Here is a 22,696-nt window from a genome sequence, read left to right as displayed (position 1 = left end):
AGACACACTGGTGGTATACGTACTATTAAGTAATTAAGTATTTTCTTCTTTTGAAAAAATGCTGTTCTTTCTGATTGTATTCTCATAAAAGTGATTTGTACTAGTGTTATTTGTTTTATATTTTTTTAAACAAATTCATGTTATTTGTTTTAATGCTTTGATAGCATATTCTTTCATCTTTTGAACATTGACTGTTCTTCCTAGGTTTACAAGAAAAGTCCGATTCTGTTTTATAAAGTGCTTTAGGAGATTTGCAACAAAACATAAAGGCTGCAAAATATTCGAGCCTGTATGCACTAGGGTGGTTGATTAGACTACAAACATCTTAAGTCACATCCTCCAAATTTGTTTAACTTTCAAAGGACCAAGAAGTTACTGTAAGAATTTGAACGGAAACCATCTTCTCTAAGGTCCCTCTCAAACGAGTTTGAGTTGACGGAATCCACTCTTATTTTCAGAGAAGCTTCTGGGCAGGGTTGGAAAAAAATCTGAAATTCACTCTACAGTAGCCAAACAAAGCCAATCACAGTCAGCGAAGCCAATGAAACTCACGTCCATCGCTCCTGTTGGCAAAAAGCCTTGAAAATTGCCAAACACCCGTTGCTAAAGGCAACCCAAATTTACTGTAGAAAAATGTTCTATTTCCCGCATTTAAAGCCTTCAATGACACTAACGATTTGGAAAATTCATTCACCCAACATAGGCTACTTGATGAGATTCACGTTTTTGAACTGTACTGGGAAGAGCCATGTGATTTTCGCGAAATTCGCGCTGACTACTATTACCATTCCCAACACTGCTTCTGGGGATCCAAATGATCCAATTTGCGATTTTTTCAAGTTGATTTTTTTCATATAGGAATGGACCATCCTTATAGGAATGGTTTGTATTAATTCTAATTAAATGCCGATGTAGGGGAGAAGCTCAATTTTTCGACCTACAACAATTGTACCTTTTTTTACGCAATTTAGGCCAAAATATACTATCGGTGTCTATTTACTTGGATTTGAGCAGTCATAGAATCTTAGATATTTTTTTCTGGGGAATGTCCCATTCTGGGGATTGACTTTCTGGGAAATGGGTTTCTGGGAAATGTCGTACAATCAAAATTAACTGTTCGTATTTTGTCGTACAATTATACATGACCAGGATTTATAATCAACAAACAATTATTATAGATGCGCTTTCACAGAAATAAATCATGCAAATTCTTTTCATAACGAAGAGAGTAAACTCATTACGCTTTCTTAAACATAAACAATTCGTTGGTGTAATTTTGAAAAAAATAAAAGCAAATGTGCTTTTGGATACACGATTTTGTAAGCTACACGCTATGTCTGAACCAGACGAATACAAAAATCGGATGTACATCGGATTTTTTCTCGCTTAAGATCAGTATTTGGTCTATATTTTCATAAGCAGAAAGCTTTGAAATATTCTACCAGGAAATTTTTCCATACATTTTACATGGGATGAAATGCGTAAAAAACGAGTTTTTCATGGGTTCAGTTTAAAAAATAGCTAAAAAGTGTATAAAATCAAAATATTATCGATGGAATATTTTAAAACTTTCTGATTACGAAAAAAAGACCAAACACTGATCTCTAGCGAGAAAAAATCCGATGTACATTCGAAGTTTATAATCTACTGATTCAGACACAGCATGTGCTAGGCAAGCGCTCCAGCAACTGCGCTACTAAGCCATTTTATGCCTGAATAGATCAGCCGATGACAACTTGCAAGTCTCAAATTCAAATCCCAACGGCCCACTCGACTCTTATTCATAACCTTTCTATTCACCTGAAATTTCAATTTCGTATTTCCTACCTGACTGTGTCATAGCAGCATGAAGAATACTACCTTAATCATTGATATTATGGTATATATACAATGTTATTTTCATACATTTTTGCTTCAAAATCTACCTAATAAAGATTCGTCCTTTCGGAAGCCAGCCGCTCTTAAAGCGATTATTGATTTTATTATTTACGATAAGGAGATGAAGTTTCTCGTCACAAACAAACCTTGGCGACCGGAGGCTAACATCGTAACCGCCAGGAAAAATGCCGTGGTTAGCGTTATACAAGTAGTCTATTTCTGGATCCTACCCACGATGTCGCCACTCTGCTTTTCCTCGCAGCATTTGCTAACCCAATGAATTAGTTCCCCCGTCCCTTCGGAGATAAGTGTAAGCTGGCGAGATTTCCAGCCCCAGGTTGTTTCCTATTATCCCACCAAAATAGGACCCTTCTGTCGAAAAAAAAAAGACATCCATTGTGCTGACGCCACTCACCTGAACATTCTTAAATTTATGCGAACAGATGATGCCATTGAATAGACATTTGATGTGATTCCAGCAGCGGGAGGTGTCGCAAATTCCCTCCACCCCACTTCCCGTTCCATTTCCGCCGCCATGGTTGCCATTGTTCAACGGTTCGAGTTCGTCCGGCGCTGGAAATAAAACAGAGAAAAAGTTCAAAATGTGAAATTAAAACCGTGTTCGTGTGATGAATGGAACTTTTCTTCCTACATGTGATTACAGAATTATGCTTTTGGGTTTCACGCTTTCGGTAGCGGAACAGCAACTTTGGCAACCAATGCACACAGGAGTAATTTGGAATCGATGATGGCAATAATTATTTTCTGCTCATAATGATCATTTATATCCAGCTTTTTACAAGCGGCAATGGCTGCCACAAGCAAGCGCATAAAATGAATTTTCTGGTAAGGATCAAACGATTTGAAGTTTGACTTGGGTCAGGAACGTCAAATCGATTGATCCCTACCAGAAAGCGAGCCAGCTTGCGGCAGCCATGGGAGCTTTGAAAAAAATCGGAAACAGGAGCAGAAGAAAATTATTGTTGAACACCAAAGCAAAGCATTTTTCACTTTAAATTTGGCAGCACAAAATGTACAAAAATCGTAATGCATCATTTTCTAGCATTTTTGTTAAGACGTTTGGGAAACATATGAGAAAAAATATTTCTCTGCTTTTCAATTGAGTTTTCCAATTTCCGCTGAACTCAACTCATAAATTCTTGCACAGTGCTATTGTCCACTTCTTCTTCTTCTTCTTCTTCTTTCTGGCGTTACATCCCTACTGGGACAGAGCCTGCTACTCAGCTTAGTGTTCTTATGAGCACTTCCACAGTTATTAACTGAGAGCTTACTTTGCCAATGACCATTTTTGCATGTGTATATCGTGTGGCAGGTACGAAGATACTCTATGCCCTGGGAAGTCGAGAAAATTGTCTATTGCTATTGTCCACATTGTCTGCATTTTTTAAAACAATATTTGGACGTGTTTTATCTTAATTATGACCCATTTCTCAGATTTACTTTTGATAATGGTCCACTTTTTTCGATCGGTTTGATACATGGACAATCTTTTCTCACTAAAACCGAAATACCATCTTATGAAACCAGGACTGTACAAGTAGCTGGCCAAGCCAGATCAGAACTTTACGGAACCTTTGAGCAATGTAATTAATGAGGAAATTATATTCTAAAGGCAATTTTCATTGTAAATTTGTCCATTCTGTTGTTCCAGTGATAACCCATTAAATCATCAACTTGCTCGTAAGTTTATCTGCAAAATCATATTTGGATTTATCCGGTGCATCCACCATGGTGAATTTATTGATTCAAAATTTGAAAATTCAAGAATTTTTGCTATCATTTGTCGGTAGGGTGCAGAGCTACTTGGGCACTTGCATGGTTCACTTTAGCATGGGGTTTTTTTTTTTGGCCGAATTGTCTGAAACTTTGCGATAAGAAGCACTTCAATAAGACGCTCATTGTGGAAAAATATGAGCTCAAAAGCATTAAAAAAATGCTCTACAGAAATGAGTCATAAGTGTCAGGAATAGGATCCTGCTCCTAAACTGTATGTTTTTTTTTTTAGCGTAACTGTGCAGAATTTTCTCACGTCTCTAGTGTCCAGCTACGATAACTTTTGGAATTACCACTGGATGAACAATTCTAATGAATCAAAAGTCGTGGTCTAGTGAACAATACCTAATTATGGCATAAAACCAAAATACAATATGCAAAGATAGGTGCGAGTAATTTGTTCCTGCTCGGGAATTTCCGATTGAAGCTCAATAAGATTGAATTCGAACCATTTCAGGACAAATACCCTTCTATAAGTGAGTAATCACGTGCTGGTAAATGCCCATATTTTAATAAAAAAAAATAATACTTATAGCACTTTTCTGCGCAAAAAAGCAACCGTATCAACCGATAGTAATTTGTAAAAGGTCAACGGGAAAACATTTTTCGATGACTTTTCCATGGGGAAGGATGACATTAGCAACATTCAATTGTCGAAGTGACGTGATATTCATGAGATTCAACAGCCCTCGTAATCATATCCAAAAACATGCCGTAATAGGCAAATAATAGACAATGGACGAGTTCACTAATTTGACGTTTGAGTGGTGCCAAATTCACTCGTTGCCATGGTCACGTAAATAACACGGCACCGCTCAAACGTCAGATAGTGAACCCGTGCATCGGTCCATAGAGTTTCTGAGTTCATGTTTAATGATCATTTGTCAGAATATCGAGAAAAGTTTTGTTTGGCACAAATCGTTGAGCCCTTGGCCCACCAATAGGCCAAACAATTGGTGAAGAAATAGATTATTCTATAGTTTTTGGATATTAAAGCTCACTTATTTATGTTCGTAGGCATGCTTAATTTTTCAACAAATGTTTAGTGCTACATACCTCTATTTTGAGAGTTTTAGTTTTCTTAAAATTGAGATTTGTATCCAATGGATTCAAAAAATTGACTTGTATGTTTAACATGTAACGTCTCGTTTTATGCCTTTGGTTTGATTTGTATGCATCCTAAATTCAAATACCCTTGGATAAAAGACGGATTCATGAATTTCAAAACTTTAACATTGGATTTTTTGACACACGAGGATTTGTACAAATGTAAATGTAATCCTATTGATAAAAACTATGATCTCGCCTTTGTTTATAGTTTTTATATTTTACTATGGAACATTAAGTTTAATGGCGAAAAGCCGCCAGTAAAAACAAGTAAAATTATATGGCTAATACTTCAAGTTTTAACTAACAGTAATATGTATTATAAGTTCTACTTTTTTATTGTTCCACATTTATCCATAAAATTGCGTAGATCTAACAAAACCCACAACTTTGCTGAATTTAGAGTTTTTTTAAGTGAATTTTCTAAATTTACATAAATTACGTTCTCACAGTTTTTGCAACAAACATTGCATAATATACGGCCAGTCAAATGCCGCTTTATGGAAAAAATTATCGAACAGCCATGAGTTATAGGCATCTAAAGCTTTCAAAGTTGTTCACTTACATTTGCTTAAACTTCAAAATCACAAGAATTACAAACCAGCTTGCAATGTTCAGCAAAAATGTGTATCAATACTTCCTCTACAACTCTTCTGAAGACCACATGCACGTAAAACTGAAAACGGAAAAGTTAGACCAAAAAAATGATTTTTCGGGTCCACTCTAAGTCAGAACTTTCAGCATCAATTCACCTAGCTCAAAAAAAAGATCTAGATCAAAAGTGTCTTTGACAAAGTTGTTCAAAATAATATTTTCTAAAAGTTTGCAGAAGAGCGCAATTCTAATGAACAAAAAAGTTTGAGTCCAAACACTTTTTTTCCTGCTAAATTGTGGGTTCGAACTATTGTGCAATGTGGAATGGGAAGTTTTGGAATTTCTATAGGAAACGACACTTTTTCGTAAATGATTGTAATGAATAAAATTTATTTCGTTATTCAAATTGCTGTGTATTCATAAAAACAATTGTATTATTCAAAGTTGAATAACTTTTTTTTCTATTTTTTTATTAAAATCATTCCATATCCATATTTTTTCCTATAAAAACTGTGAAAGATATGCAATTTGACAGTACAATAATACGAAATCATGCTATAAGTCCATCACCCTGTCGAAGTCCCCGGCGGGATTCGGACGAACTGAAATGTTCGCCAGAAATCTTCACGATATTCTGCACACCGTCCATCGTTGCTCTTATTAGTCTTGTGAGCTTCCCGGGAAAGCTGTACTCTTCCATGATTTTCCATAGCTCTTCGCGGTCGATGCTATCATAAGCCGCTTTAAAATCGACGAACAGGTGATGCGTTGGGACGGCATTTCTGGAGGATTTGCTTGATAACTTTCCACAAACGTATTTACTATTGGTGATAGACGATGGAAGATAATCTGGGATAGCACTTTGTAGGCGGCATTCAGGATAGTTTTCACAATCCAGTTTGTCGCCCTGTGGGGCATATGACCCCTTGCTTCCACTCCTCTGGCAGCTGTTCCGTATCCCAGATTCTGATAATAAGCCGGTGCAGACAGGCGGCCATCCTTTCCGGGTTCATTTTGATGAGTTCAGCTCCTATACCATCCTTACCAGCGGCTTTATTAAGCTTGAGCTGGTTGATGACATCCTTAACTTCCCTCAATGTGGGGGCAGGTTGGTTTCCTTCATCCGCCGTGCTGACGTTGTCACTTCCTCCGCTGTCATGACCCTTTGCGCCTATGTCCTGCGTGCCATTCAGGTGTTCATCATAGTGCTCCTTCCACCTTTCAATAACCTTACGTCCGTCCGTCAAGATGCTCTTGTCCTTATCCCTACACATTTCGGCTCGCGGCACGAAACCTTTTCGGGATGCGTTAAGCTTCTCGTTTCTTATGAACGATGCATCTGTTCCATTTCTTCACATTCTGCTTCTAGCAGACGGCGCTTTTTGTCCCGGAAAAGGCAGGTTTGCTGCTTTCGTTTTCTTTTATATCGCTCCATGTTTTGTCACGTTCCTTGCTGCAGCATTGCAGCCCGTGCTGCATCCTTCTCCTCCAAAACCTGCCTGCATTCTTCGTCGAACCAACATGGGTGGTAGGTCATTTGGCATAAATTCGTTTGGCATAAATCCGTTTGGCATAAAGTCGTTTGGCATAAAGTCGTTTGGCATAATAGTTGTTTGTGAATCTGAAACATAAGTTTTTTTTTTAAGATGACGTTCGTTTTTTACGTTTCTATTGAATCTGTCAGATGATATAAGGCTGATTTTGGAGTTAATTGATACAAAATGACATTTTATTCAACAACCATATGCTCTTGAATGAACTAAAACATATTAGGAAATTAAATGCCAAAAGCATTTAATTATTTATCAAAGAATTACCCTCCTTCCAAATATTAATTCTTCTTTTGAATATCGCTATTGGAATAATTTTTTGCACTGAAGATCTTGATATATTTAGCACAAATTTACCCTTCTTTCTATGTTTTTTTTAAATATGATATAACCATAAATATAGGTATAAAAACTGTTGATTTAAAATTTAAATAAATTTCACCTTCTTTTATACAAAAGCTTTTCTGCGGAGCTATTTTTTATTTATTTATTTATTTAATTTTGATTCCAACTGAAAAAGGGCAGCAATCCATAACATTGATCTGCTCAAGTTATCAGCGAAAAGAGAAATAGTTTCCCCGACAACTAGTTCCCCGAATATCCCGTTTCCCCGACAAGCCCATTCCCCGAAAAGTTTTAAGCACTCATAATTGAAGTAACTTTATACATTTCAGGGTGGTGAATGAACTTGCCATCTAATATGCACCCTTCTTTATTTAATTGGCGGTCGTTTCGCGTTTTAACGTCCTCAGCATTTTTGCCAAGATGTGTATAGCCGAGAATGACAGAATACCTCCTTCTTTTGATTGCTTATCGTCCTTTCTCTTTCACTATCTAGCCACTGAAGACTATTATAGCATTATTATTATTTAAACTGCGGCACTTTTTGGGGAAACGTGTCATTTAGGGAAATGGAATTCGGCAAAAAGGGCATTCAAGGAACTGACATTCGGTGAAACGACATTCGGGGAAAAGTAGCACAATCACTCCGATAATTCTGATTGCATTTTTAAAGTCTTTTCGTTTTATTCTGCCGCAAAAATATTTGGCGTCCAATATTCTATTGGTTCAATAATAAGTTTTGCCTTCTTTTCGAGGCTGTTCTTTATATTTATACTGTTTTAAATTTTATTATTCAGTAAATCTAAATGCTAACTATTTTTATATTTTGCTGTATTATCAATTCTTGCAATACGTGCTGTTAGAATGATAATTACTTTAGAACCTGCCAATTTTCTACTACCTTTTTGCAAATGCATGATCTCCTTTCGAGATATGTTGGGAAATATTTAGTTTCAATCACAATTTCTTCATTCTGTCGATAATAGTCGGTATTTAATTTAATTTTAATTTTGGAAGTGTACATCAACACTTCCAAAATTAAAATTTATATTGAATCGTTGGAAAGTTCAGCCACAATTATATTCTTTCAAAAATGTGTTCATTTGAGTTATGCTGTGAGAAGATTTTTTTTGCGTTAGAGCCTTAAACATTTCAAACGAATCATAATCTGCACTCCTACTTCGCTGCAATGCTGCAATAAAAGATCTAGGGATAAGAGCTTTTAATATTTTGCAAATATTTTTTTTTCCTCTTCCACCAAGTAAATTTCATCAAGTGTTACGTCCAAACAGGGACAGAGCTTGATCTGCAGCGAAATATTCTATGAGCGTTCCCTTTATTAATAACTGCGAACATTCTTTGCCAATTTACTATTTTCAAATACAGTCGCCTCTCCACAACTCGATGTTCTATAACTCGATATATTTTATAACTCGATGGATTTTGCGGTCCCTTCAAATTCCCATACATCATGCTCTCCATAAGTCGATGTTTCTACAGTCGCCTCTCCACATCTCGATATCGAAGGGACCATCGAGATAGGGAGAGATCGAGACAAAGAACATTTATTTAATGAACACTAGATTGAGAATCATCCCGTTACTAGCAAAATAATAAACAAACAAACTTCGTTTCGAATTTCCAACTTGTTCTGAATCACTAAATCTGGTCTAGTAACCTTTGATAATGTTCATATCGAGATATGGAGAGAAAATTAGGAACAAAAAATCAACATGAACACATCGAGATATGGAGATATCGAGATAAGGAGGATATCGAGATATGGAGAGAGAAATCGTATGCAGAATGAAGGGACCGCAGTAATCATCGACATAAGCAGAGATATCGAGATGTAGAATATCGAGATGTGGAGAGTCGACTGTATATCCACTAGTCGATGCCACGTGGGAGGAAAATTTCCCTCCATAAATCGAAATCCATCTAAAAACCCATAAAACATAAAAATAAAAATAAAATATTTTTTTAGTAAAAATAAGGGATTTTTCGAATATTTTGAAAAAAGTGTTTTTCCAAAATGCTATCAACAAAATGATATTGCCTGCTTGCAGAAGTGATCATAAAAGTATAGGAAATATTTGCCCGTAACGCGGGTAGATCACCTTTTCCAGGTGCGTTACGGGGTAAGATCTACCATATTGTACTCTTGTTGTATCTGTTCTTGTGAATACTTATAAGTTAGGGTCGGAAGAGTATAAGAGAGTAACAAGGCACTAAGACCCACCTATTTATCCTAGACAATGAGGAGGTCGAAGTGAAAAAATGGCTCAATCAGCATCTGAGGTTGGTTTCAACTCATGAGACAATTTCTTTCCGAGTTCAAGAGTTTATCTTTCGATATCTAGGAGGGAAACGATTCCGAATCAGTGGAGTAGCAGACCTCTTTTTGTTTCAAGGAATCTAAATGTTTCATGGGATGAAACCTGTTCACAGTTTCAAAAAACGACTTTGAACCTTATAAGTAGAAGCAACAATTTGATACGCTAGAGTATCGATGCATGGTCAAAATCAGTATCATTCAACCAGCTTATTGGCCGAACCTGATTAAGGGGCGCGCTTTTGAGAGCTTAATGGTGACAAAATGTTTTCTCCAAAAGGTATAAATAGCGGTATCTTTTTCTAAAGAGGCTCTATGCAAAACGGTAAAGAATGATATTTGTATAAAAAACGACTACTTGATTATTTCTCAATTGTAATGGAGTAGAACGACATGCACTAAACAAAGGACACGGGTATACCACAAAAGATCAAAGAAAACTGGTCGCAGTGGTTCATCCCGAACAGAAAAAAAATAGGAAACATAGGAATTTGAGCCTTTGATTTTAAAACTTTTGTTATCGGTATATTCTATAACTCGATAACTCTATAAGTCGATGGTCCCTTGAATATCGAGTTATGGAGAGTAGACTGTATTTATATCGCAACAAACTGAAAGATACTCTATGTTCTGGGATGTAGAGAAAATTATTGATTATTATTATTATTATACAATTTTAGGCATTCATAGCTTAAAAATCTCTGCATAGCTTAAAAAATCAAGCAATTTTGCTGTGGGCTCGGTGGTGTTGATCTCGATAATAGCATCAAAAATGCCAATATTCATTCTAAGTCAATCATTATGCCAAACGGCCATTATTCCAAACGTTGATGATAAATTGACTTTTAAGTCTTGACAAAATTAAAAACTGTTATTTTAAGTTGTCCAACGTTCCGGTCCGTTTGGGACCTTCCAATGGTGATGGATATTGGATAAAGTACCAAATTCCGGTGAGCAGCTTTAAGTTCAATTTTCCCACCGAAAACGCATCCTAAACTGGCTGCGGTTGTGCGGGAAAAATCGATCCACCAGACAGTTACAGGTTCTACCGAACCACACTGGACGAAAGAACTGTAACAATTGAGTCATTGAGGAAGGTCCCAAACGGACCGAAAGGTTGGACAAAATAAAATAACAGTTTTTAATTTTGTCAAGACTGAAAAGCCAATCTATCATCAACATCGGAACTACAGTCGAACTACCAGCGATTATTTCAAACGACTTTATGCCAAACGGCTTAATACCAAACGACCTTATGCCAAACGACTTTATGCCAAACGGAGTAAAATCGTTCGATGTCCTCCTTTCCACGTACCCAACGATGCTCTCGGCTGCGTTGTTGATGACCGCTTTTATATTGCTCCAGCAGTCCTCAAGAGAGGCTCAAGCTCAAGGCGTCAAGTTTCTTCCGGCAACGTTATATCGCAGAAGTGCCGTCCATCGATCAAAACGTGGTCGATTTGTGATTCCATCAGCTGAGGTGATCTCCAGGTGTATCGATAAGGGAGGCTGCACTGGAAATAGGTGCTACGAATGCCCATATTCTTGGAGGCGGCAAAATCTATCAGTCGTAGGCCGTTCTCGTTCGTCAGCCGGTGGGCACCGAACTTTCCAATCGTCGGTCTGAACTCCTCCTCCTGGCCAACCTGAGCGCTCAAATCTCCAATGATGATCTGGGAAACAGACGCTGTTGTGAGCCGCTCCTAACATGGAGTACAGACGCTCCAGGTTTGCTGAAGCAAAAGCTAAAGCAGGTTCAGGGACAAAATGTCGAAAGACAAAACGTCGAAACCCAAAACGTCGAATGCCAAAACGTCGAATCCCAAAACGTCGAAAGGGACAAAACGTCGAAGGGACAAAACGTCGAAAGCAGTCATTTTTCTAACGAAGGTTTCTGATAAATAACGTTGCTAAGGAAAAATGGTTGCGATACGGACGGCATTGGAAACAGCCAAATTTACATTTTTTCATCACAGTAAGCAAGGAAAAAAATCAGAAATATGTCACTCTTACATCCATTTTCAACGAAGAGAGAAGCAAATTATGAAGCAAATTGAAATTGAAGCATTATAGGTATCTATATGCAGAAGTGAATAAACCAGTCATCCATAGGGGGAATATAGGTTCGTGGATTGAGTTATACTTTTAGCAACGCATTCCGCAGATCCCTGTGTTAAAACATCATGTTCCAATAACTTCCCAATAACTCCAAACTCATTTCCACTCTTTCTTTCCAAACACGCCTTATCCAGGCACTGAAACTTCCCTCAACTCTAGTCCTTTTCTTTCGCCTTCACCGGTCACATTCACAGGTGCTGAGGTCTGGAGAGTCTGCATTCCAGTTGAAAATCGATCAAATTGGTTGCTCGCTGACCAATCGATCAAATTTTCAACGCAGAGCACTGTTGGGCTTTCAAGACTTGTTCTCTTAAAGATTTAAGTTGAGGCTTCGTTCTATAATCATCTTTAACCATTCAATTCAATTGAAATAACGCGAAGTCAAAAGTAAATATGTTATTTGTACGATTGTTACAATGGTGTTTGTAGTTCATAATAAATTAACGTACATGTAATAATTTCAATGGCTTAATTTCAATTGATGACACTTATTTTAGTGAATTATTTATTCTTTAAAAACTTTCTCATTCTTTTATCGAATAAGAATAATTGAATTGATTGGTTGAATTTCTTTCCATAAACAGCTATTCAGGACCGCATCTGTAGAAATCAAAATCTCTAGCAAATATCAAATACCTATGTACTATCGAAATGAGTTTTAAATATTGATTTTCTGGAAGAGAATTAATATATGTTTATCATTGATACAATAGTTTTAAATAGTGAGCACAATACAATTATCAATTGGAAGGTGAATATAAACCTAATTAAGTTCAATACCATTTAATTCCAACTAGAACTAGAATAACTATAAATTAGTTTTATTCCAAAACACGCTCTTTGCATACTCCGAGTTCTGTTTGATCTTTCGACCTTGATGCTTGCTTTTGCCGGAGCGAGCGACGAGGGCAGGATCAAACATGTCGCGCGTCGGTCTAGTAAGTGAAAAAGTGGCGTGATCGGGGAGTTCGGTTGGAGTAAGTGAAAAAGTGCCGCGATCGGTTAGTTCTGTTTGATCTTTCGACCTTGACGCTTGCTTTTGCCGGAGCGAGCGACGAGGGCAGGATCAAACATGTCGCGCGTCGGTCTCGTAAGTGAAAAAGTGGCGTGATCGGGGAGTTCGGTTGGAGTAAGTTAAAAAGTGCCGCGATCGGTTCGTTCTTTTTGATCTTTCGACGACCTTGACGCTTGCTCCTGGGCAGTGCGTCAAGAAAGCCCGAGCTGTCGTCCGTGTTTTTTTTTTCGAGTCGCGCGCCCTTTTTTTTTTTTTTTTTTTTTTTTTTTTTTTTTTTTTTTTTTTTTTTTTTTTTTTTTTTTTTTCTGGGTGCTAGCCGAGCAAACGAGTGAAGCTGAAAATGGATTGTGGCCGCTCAGTCAAGGATAACGGATCAATTGGTGAGCTCGTTTCATGCTACTATTTCTAATCTATAAAATATGTATGACTGCACATTTAATCGTTACAATGGTGGGATGTAAATATGATGTTTCAACAAACTATGGATGGTTCGTCACTGTGAGTGTCGACACAAACTCTGATTCATGATTTATTTATGTTTAACATTTTTTTTTTTTTCAGAACACCCCTTATATACCTTTATTTTTGTAATTAAAAAAACTTTGAATGGTTCGACACTACAAGTGTAGACTTGCGAAAGGTCCACTTTATTCAACAAACTTTGGATGGTTCGCCACTGTAAGTGTCGGCATAAGAATAAGAGTGTTCTATGATGTCCCAACCAATTGAGTCTTTTGTTTCTTTTCAAATGAGTAAAATATAATAACACATGCTTTCGTACTGACAGCTGTAGGAATGTTACATTTAGGTATTTGTTCAACAAACTTTGAATGGTTCGTCACCTCAAGTGTCGGCATAATTTTCCTCTACATAGAAATTATATGAACAATTATATTTACGTATAAGCATGTATATATCTCACAAATCATTGTTTATCATGGTCTAATCGCTTATCAAAGTGAATCCTTTGACCCAACGATCCTCCCCATTAACAAACATCCCTCCCAGTAACCTTTGTGGAGATGCAGAGGCAAACACGGTCTCCAAATAGCAAAGGTTACACACTAACATTCCTTCCCTCAATCCCACCTGACTGCAAGGACGTGGCCGGCGCCGTTATTGACCTTGTATAAATAGAGGAACTGAATTATGCACACTGAAGAAGATTATGGCCTATCCCAGCTGAACTTCTAGTTGATTCTTTGTGCATTTTCACTGACTTCGGTCAATCACGGAATAGCAACCATTGATATGTGTAGTCAGTCTAAGCTAAGCTAAGCTAAGCTAAAACACGCTCTTTGCATACTCCTAAAATTATCACTTTGGTTGAGGACTCCAATAATTATGCTGTTACCTGAAAATTAAAAATATCTTTTCCGACAGGTTCTGCCAATTTTCAATTTGATTTTTTACTATCCCTTCCAAGACCAACTAAAATTACGGTATCATGGTAAAAACATTGGAAAATTTATATATATTTTTCACTGCTTTAACTGTTCAACACACAGCATTTGCAACTCATGTTACATTTTTATCAATTTTCTTCATATTTTCTCATTGATCGACATTTTGTCAGACTGTCGCATTTATTTTCTTTTCGGCGTTTTGTCCCAACGACGTTTTATCCTTTCGACGTTTCGGCATTCGACATTTTGTCTTTCGACGTTTTGTCTCTTCGACGTTTTGGCCTTTCGACGTTTTGTCCTTTCGACGTTTTGGCATTCGTCGTTTTGGCATTCGACATTTTGTCTTTCGACGTTTTGTCACCCAACCGCTAAAGCAAACCTCCCTTCCCTGTCAGCATACGACCAAAGTTCCCACCGGGGTTGGTTAGCAGATCTTCCTTAAGGTTACTCGTACCCCAGCCAGTACCACGAAGAGGTAGGGATAGGAGTTGCTGGGCAGGAGGCTAAGGACCACACAATGGGGTCTATTTTATTCCTGTAGGTACGCGAAGCCCAGCCATTTACTGTGCCGCTCTACATATATAACATCAATTATCGATTGTACACGATCAAAATTATATATTTAAATGAAATATGGGAATACAATATTTGTAAAAACGATCAATGGAGCAAATATGAACGTGGCAAGGAAGAAATCGGAGAACTCTTGGTGGGTTTTATGGAAAGGGCCTTAATTCGGTATTTTATTAGTATATAGAGTTATGCACCGAAATAGTTGTTTATGTAGTAAGTTGCAGAATGATGATTTTAACAGCATGTGTAGTACATTCAACCAACTAGGCTTATCGATTAATTAGCACGAAAAAAATGTTATACGATAAAAGGGCTTATAGGTGCTTGTGTAAAGATAGATGTGTAGATTTAACACAGGTTAAAAATATAAAAAATAACAATGTATTCTTATAATATTTTTTCGAATATCGCAGCCAATAAACATATTAAAAGCATGCACTTTGGTGGTTTAAGGATTCAATTGAAATGCACGCTGCCAAGCCGAAATACATAATCAAAAATAATCAAAGTTATTTAAAATTGTCTTGAACAAAAAAAACAAATAACTAGAACATACCTTTGAGTGGTTTTGTGCAAATATTGATGTTGCGGTGGAAAAAGGTATTGGTTCTTAAACCATATGAGACATATGGGACAGTTATGCATTTATGGGTAGTATTGACCATGTGATAAATATATAGCGGGATAAACTGCCCATAACTGCAAAACAGTCACATTCGACATTTTTGACAAAATGGAGTTAATACCGGGGAGAGTCATCAAATGGCAAATACTTTCGATCAACTTACTGAAATCTGTGAGATTGTTCTAGAAAATTCGAAAAAAATACCAAGTTGTTTTGTCACATTGGCAATTGTAACCGCATAACAGTCACATTGAGATTGTACATGAGCCTCATAATGCAGTAGCAACGAAATTTCTATCAGAATTTTTTTCTGACTATGCACCTTATATGCGATATGAGTTGTACAAAATTTCAGCCTCAAATAAGCACTTTTGAATTTTTAGTGATTTTTTGAAATATTAGTTTCCTCCCACACTGCGATAAAATGCAAACTTGGTATCCCATTTACTCAATGCCTACTTTTGTCGAATGTTACAAATATGCAGTTATGGGCAGTAAAGATCTCATTTTTTTAATTACGAATACAAATTTGTTCTACATACTCCTCTGTGTGGCGACGAAAGCGGAAAGATCATAATGCGTTAAGGAAAATTTGACTGACAAAATTTAAATTATGCTACCGCTAACAATATTCATCACGTCTTCGACATGGTATATTGTAAAATATTTCAGGCGTTGCTCATTGTTTTAATGGTTCGACCTCGAGTAACAACAGCCACATTTTATTGGAGAACTTCGCCATCCATTGTACGGTTTTATTAAATGTCGTTGGACCTCTGTAACACTTCAAATTCATACAGCATGGTGTCTACCGAAAGGTTTTCAATAAAACACAAGAGCAATGCAATCGTTGGCGGTTGGCATCGAAATAATGTTTAATTAAAATGTACCCGACTTGAGGAGGGGCCTCTCTCCCAGATTTTGGAGTGGTTCCACCAAAGTGTTGCGTGTCGAAAGCATCAGGAGATGAAAGGGAATGTTTCATCACAACATCACCGGAGTCGAGTTCTGGCTGGCTATGGTCTGGTGGTTTCTGATGAAGGAATTATTCATTGAATAAGTGAGCAACGGTTGTTCACGCACCGTACCAAGGAAGGTGTTGCTTTTGCTCACGTTTGGGTACATAGTCGTCGTCCTGCCCACGAATAAGGTGTGGTTTTTCAAGTTGACAAGGTTCATTGAGCTCATCATGCTTGTTGAGTTGGTGCTTTGTAATCTCAAAATTAGAAAATTGCTGATTTCGTAACCCATGCTGTTTCTATTCGGATCCTGAGAAGGAATTAATTACAGGAGCGAAAACGTGACAGGGTATGCTTGTTCTTTGCCAGAATTACGTGCTCGGTTGTTAACATATTTCAATCAAAATGCTAGAATTAAGGAACAAACGAAGATCTTATTTGAGATGCCAGAAATCAATCGAACCCTTATGATGTTTGCCGTATCTCTATGATATGAGGCTTCTTCGAGCTTGTCCCAGAAAGCTTATAATCATTGAACAATTAATGCCTTGTTCTAGGATAGAAAACATCTCGCTGGAGGCTTCTCTTCCAGATGTTGGAAAGCTTTTCTTCCAGAAGCTGAAAAGCTTTGCTACAAGCAGCTGGGAAGCTTCTTTTTCAGAAACTGGGAAACTTCTCTTCCAGACGTTGGAAAGCTTATTTTACAGAAGCTGGAAAACTTGTGTTGCAGAAGCTTAAAAACTTGTTTTACAGAAGCTGGAAAGCTTCTCTTCCAAAAGCTAGAAAGCTTCTCTTTCAGGAGCTGGGGAAATTCCCTTCCAGAAGCTGCAAAGCTTCTGCTCCAGTAGCTGCAAAGCTTCTGCTCCAGAAGCGTGAAAGCTTCTCTTTCAGAAGCAGTAAAGCTTCTCTTCGAGAAGGTGGAAAGCTTCTTTTCCAGAATCTGAAAAGCTTTACTTTGTAACTGCTGGAAAGCTTCTCTTCCAAAAGCTATCAATCATCTTTTCCTAAAGAGGAAGGCTTCTCTTTCAGAAGCTGGAAAAATTCTCTTCCAGAAACTGGAAAGCTTTTCTTCCAAAAGCTGCAAAGCTTCTCTACCAGAAACTGGAAAGCTTCTCTTCCAGAAGCTGGAAAGCTTCTCTTCCAGAAGCTGGGAAGCTTCTCTTCCAGAAGCTATTAATCATCTTTTACTGAAGCTGGAAGGCTTCTTTTCCAGAAACTGAAAAGCTTCTCTTCCAGAAACTGGAAAGCTTCTCTTCTAGAAGCTGAAAAGCTTCTCTTCCAGAAGCTGAAAAGCTTCTCTTCCAGAAGCTGAAAAGCTGCTCTTCTAGAAACTGGAAAGCTTCTCTTCTAGAAGCTGAAAAGCTTCTCTTTCAGAAGCTGAAAAGCTTCTCTTTCAGAAGCTGAAAAGCTTCTCTTTCAGAAGCTGCAAAGCTTCTTTTCCAGAAGTTGGAAAGCTTCTCTTTAAGAAACTGGAAATCTTCTTTTCCAGGAATTGGAAAGCTTCTCTTTAAGAAACTGGAAATCTTCTTTTCAAGAAGCTGGAAAACTTCCCTTCAGAAGCTATTTATCATCTTTTCTTGAAGCTGGAAGACTTCTCCTTCAGAAGCTGGAAAGCTTCTCTTTCCGAAGCTGGAAAGCTTCTCTTTCCGAAGCTGGAAAGCTTCTCTTCCAGAAGCTTGAAAGCTTCTCTTTAAGAAGCTGGAAATCTTCTTTTCAAGAAGCTGGAAAGCTTCTCTTCCAGAAGCTATTAATCATCTTTTCTTGAAGCTGGAAGGCTTCTCTTTCAGAAGTTGGAAAGCTTCTGTTCCAGAAGCTTTTTAGCTTCTCGTCATAAACTGAAAAGCTTCCCGTCTGTAGAAGCTTTCTCGAGAAAACTTTTTCTTTTTGGTGAATGTACTTTATTCAACGTCAACAAAGGATTTTTTTCATCAAAAGATCAGTTCTCATCAAAAGCTGCAAAGCTTTTCATAGAAAGCCGTGAGCCAAACTAATCAACAGCATCCCTTTGCTGGCTTATTAGAAATAATATCAAACAATTTCAAAGTTTGCGCTATACAATGAATGAAAGGCTCATAATACCTGTTGCTTTGACAAAATCCATGGAAAAGTGCAACCAAAGAAAATGCTTTCATCCGGAGAACACTTTCCGCACCTCACTGCCCAGCTCCGCAATTGGTCCGAGCAAAACGAGATAGAACACACTTTTTCCCATGACCATTGCGTCACAGGTAAGTGCTCCGAATCCAATGCAATGGAACAGAGTAAAATTTTCCCTGTTGGCCACCCATCCACAAATGTAAAGTAAGGTGGGGCAAACGTTCGTCGTTCTTGTGATAATGAATATTTCAAGAAAAAACTATAACGCAGAACGTCCTTACAAGACAAATTGAATAAGATGCATTTTTATGTAGTTTCATTTTTGTTTGACTTAAAATTGCATTTTAAACGTCTAAACTCAATAAATAGTCATACATTTTCCAAATCTCAATAGTTTTCTATAATTTTTGCAGTTAAAGTCTTTCACTTGAACAGCATTCGAAACATTTTTAACATTTGATTTGAATTGAGTCAAAAATCTTGAAAAGAATCTCTTACCCTACTTGAGCTTTTGCCCCACTTTACTCTATACGGTCCCTCACCACTACGGGTACCACTCGGATGAGTGGAGGAAAAAGTTTAAAATAATTGAATTTATCCGAGAGTTCGAGTTCAACGGAGCCGGAACCGGATTCCGGCGGAAGGGAGCAGGCACCGGATTTGTTCACATTAGTTGTAATTTGAGTAGTTTTGTGCTTGTTTTCGAGATATCCTGTTATTCACTCTAGGTCTAGGGAGACTCCCAAAGGTGGATGTCAGGATGTGTTTGAGGGATTTAATTTCATGAGATAACAACATTTGACAAGAAGTAAACTGTAATTCAATGTTGAATAAATAACCCTAAAAAGTCAACAGTGATAATACCATTGATGACCTGAACTATGGAGAAAAAGTACGATAGCACTGATAATGCACGAACAAAACGTACCTGGTGAAAAATGTAAGTTAAAACGAACCATGACATTTTACATATTTATTACACTAGTCAATACCTTTTTCATGGACTTTGACAATTTGCAATGGATACGATACATTTTAGCCCACTGACTTCGTATGTCGTGGAAATTCAACTGTGATGTGCCACGAACTGTTATGGTTCGATCAGCTTATTCGGATCGAAATCCAAACACTGCTGTAATCTTTTTGTCATAAGTATCTATCTTGGACATGAAATTTGGTCCCAGGTCCTCGGCGTGAGAGGCATGTATTCTAACAAACTTTGAATTTGAATTGATCATAATTTGGATATTAAATAATTTAGAATAAATGTTGAAGTAATGTGGTTTGTTAGTTTCACAATCCTTTGGTGAGTTATCCCCGCGACCCCCCTTCTTTTCTGGGTAATGGAAGAAGCGTGGATACGAGGCGTCCAATTTTTCATTATCATCAATCCAATGGATCTCAAGATTCTTCTTGGTGTCTTTGGTAAAATTGTGCAGCAGATCAAAGGCTATTCGCCAATGAAAAATTCAACTGCGATCATGATCCTAATCAGCTAGAAGGTTGATGTCTGCTGAAAAGCTGTTTAGCAGATCAAGCTACCTTGTGGTAGAAAATGTGATTGGAGACACATCCGCTAGGTGGTGTTAGTAACAAATTTTATTTAGTCATCTATATCGGGGTTCGTGTCTTCGGTAAAGATGTTCAGCAGATTGAGGGCAATCGGGTGGTAAAACACATCAAATAAGAACTCATCCGCTAAATGACGCTAGTAATTTTGCAGCCCCTAAAATCTTGTGATAATTGGATGATTTGGAGATCACTAGATTATCTACTTTGAAATAAATTTTGAAGTAATTGCGGTTTTGCCCTTGAAAGGAAGCACCATACTAGACTAGCATGCAACGCCCAGTGGCACAATCGGAAAACATTCCTCACGAAAAGCTTTCCGGCCTGAGGCAGGAATCGAACCCACACTCCCTAGCATGATGCGCCTAAATGCCTGGTGACACTAACCACACGGCTACGAAGCCCACAGTTGCTTACTTTCGCTTACGCAATTTCATGGTTAGAAGGTATTTTTCAATGGGCTTCAATTTAGTTATTCAAATCCTTAAATTACAGTCTCTCACAAGTTTTCCTGTAAACTTTTATTTTATTACACAATCTCATAGTATTAAAGAAATTCAAATGCTTGTTCTACATGCAAGGTAGAAGCACCGGTTTTGGCCATATCTCCAGAAGAAACCATTGTGGATTTTACTACGCAGCTTATTTTTTTAATCAAAAATTTATGTTGATCTACATGTGGACAAATTTGTATAAAATACTGGTTTTGTTAATGTTTACCTTAAATTAAAACTAAGGTAAACCAAACTTCTAAGTGGTATCATCCACTCAACCAGTGGTGGAAAGAATCATGCCGTTTACGCAAAATGAACCAATATTGAGCAGGATCCACGCTCACACGCTCACGAACCATCAGCGACCGATTTGGTCACAGATTCTTGCATCGGAGAACCACAACAAAACAAATGTAAAAAAGAGCGTGATTGCTGGATGAGCAGAGTCTGCTCACAGCCGTTCTTTTTTCCGTCCATAGTTATTTTTGTATATAATTGGGTGGATTATGATTATAATAGATGGATTACAAACTAATGTACGACAGTATTGAGAAAATTGACCGATATATGGTGTTATTGTAGAAATATCACAGGGAATCGGATGCGTGAGTGCATGTCAAAATAAAATGATGCGATGCCCACTACAGTATATGTGTTCGAGCGATCGTGAGCAAAGAAAGCAAGAACGCATTCCACAAAAGGAACCACCGATGCGGTAGCATTTTTCTGTAGTGCATGAACAGACTCTGTTCACCGTTTTACAGCACTGCACTCAACATGCAAAATGCGATTGAAACTTTAGTATTGCGCTATTTAATTTTGATGTTTCAACATTCTAACGATCTCCATACAAAAGTCTTCATATTTTATTAGGCAAAATACATTTTTTTCTAAATCATCATTAATAACTTTTAAGCATAGAAGATATGATGATCTCTGTTGATAAGTATTCTGTAACACACAAAGTTTAAACTCGGTTATAAATAAGGCAAATAAATCGCTATAAAGCTAATAAACTTGCAAGCAAGTTGGAAAAAATGGACATTGCATTTTGAACACAAAAAAATCTTAAAAACTTGACGTTCTATGATATTTTCGTAAAAAGCAATGGATTAAGCGACCCTCAATTATATAATTAGCAGTTCAATGATACTTGGAATAAAAAATAATCCGCAGTGTTATACGTCGTTTTACATAGCAAATCAGTATGAAACATTTCGTGTTCGGTAGACCACATTCACATGACAGAGCTACATTAATTTACTTGTCAAAGTTGAGTCACAACATAAAAGAAATATTTTATTACCGTGTGATTTAAAATCTCATACACTGGCCAGGGCATTCCTAATTAAACCAATCTCATGGAAAATTAATGTACTTGATCATTTGAGGAATAAATTTTGAATATCGGGCTGAAACTGGTTTTGGTAGCCTATAATACAAACGAGATTTTCGAAACACAAAAAGGTTTCTCCTCGGTTCCAATATTTCCATACATATTATGTATTGAACGCTTGAATTTAACTTACATTAAGTACGTAAAATCGGACTTCCCAAAAATGTTCTTTAAGACTGACTAAAACCGGTGCTTCTACCTTAACTTAATCTTTTATATACACTACCCGTCATAAATACGGACTCACTAAACTAAGTATTGCAACACTCAGCTGAATATTGAATCACCCTGAAAAGTTTAGCATCACCTCAAAGCAGGTAATTTCACATTGCTATATCTCGAGATGCATACGACTTGCAAAAAAGCGATCTTCAGCAAAGTTTTTCAGGGGATCAAGGACATCCGGGAAGCGATCAGTTTAGTTCGCGATTTTGCCGCTAGGTGGCGCTAGTGAGCATGCAAAATTGAGCATTTTAAACTAGTTCTAGCTTGTGATCCATAAGAGATAGAAAGTTCGGGTCTTCGGCAAAGTTGTTCAGGGGTTCAAGGACATCCGGAAAGCGATCAGTTTAGTTCGCGATTTTGCCGCTAGGTGGCGCTAGTGAGCATGTAAAATTGAGCATTTTGAACTAGTTCTAGCTTGTGATCCATAAGAGATAGAAAGTTCGGGTCTTCGGCAAAGTTGCTCAGGGGTTCCATCCCTCATCATTTCAACTTCCAAATGTCAAAGAGTTTCTGAACAGCATTCTGGAAATTCTATCTTATCAAATTCATAATGTTTAGGTACAGTCATCCTTCCAGAGTAAACGGTTTCCTGGATGCCCTTGACTTTCCGAACAACTCT

The 22,696-nt window shown here is 37.4% G+C and overlaps 1 protein-coding gene across 9 annotated transcripts in view; it reads right to left on the bottom strand.

The window, feature by feature from the left end:
• LOC5579912 (adenylate cyclase type 6) overlaps positions 1 to 22,696 on the bottom strand; it is a 611,840-nt gene that overhangs the window by 255,202 nt on the left and 333,942 nt on the right. For all 9 annotated transcript variants that reach the window (XM_021848827.1, XM_021848823.1, XM_021848828.1 and 6 more), the window contains one exon: positions 2,294 to 2,451. In XM_021848827.1, the coding sequence (XP_021704519.1) occupies positions 2,294 to 2,451 (158 nt within the window). The remainder of the gene's footprint in view (positions 1 to 2,293; positions 2,452 to 22,696) is intronic.

Source organism: Aedes aegypti, chromosome 3 (assembly GCF_002204515.2).
Source record: "Aedes aegypti strain LVP_AGWG chromosome 3, AaegL5.0 Primary Assembly, whole genome shotgun sequence".
Taxonomy (NCBI): Eukaryota; Metazoa; Arthropoda; class Insecta; order Diptera; family Culicidae; genus Aedes; species Aedes aegypti.
The sequence above is the reverse complement of the archived record's forward strand: the minus strand, read 5'-3'. Positions and strand labels throughout refer to the sequence as shown.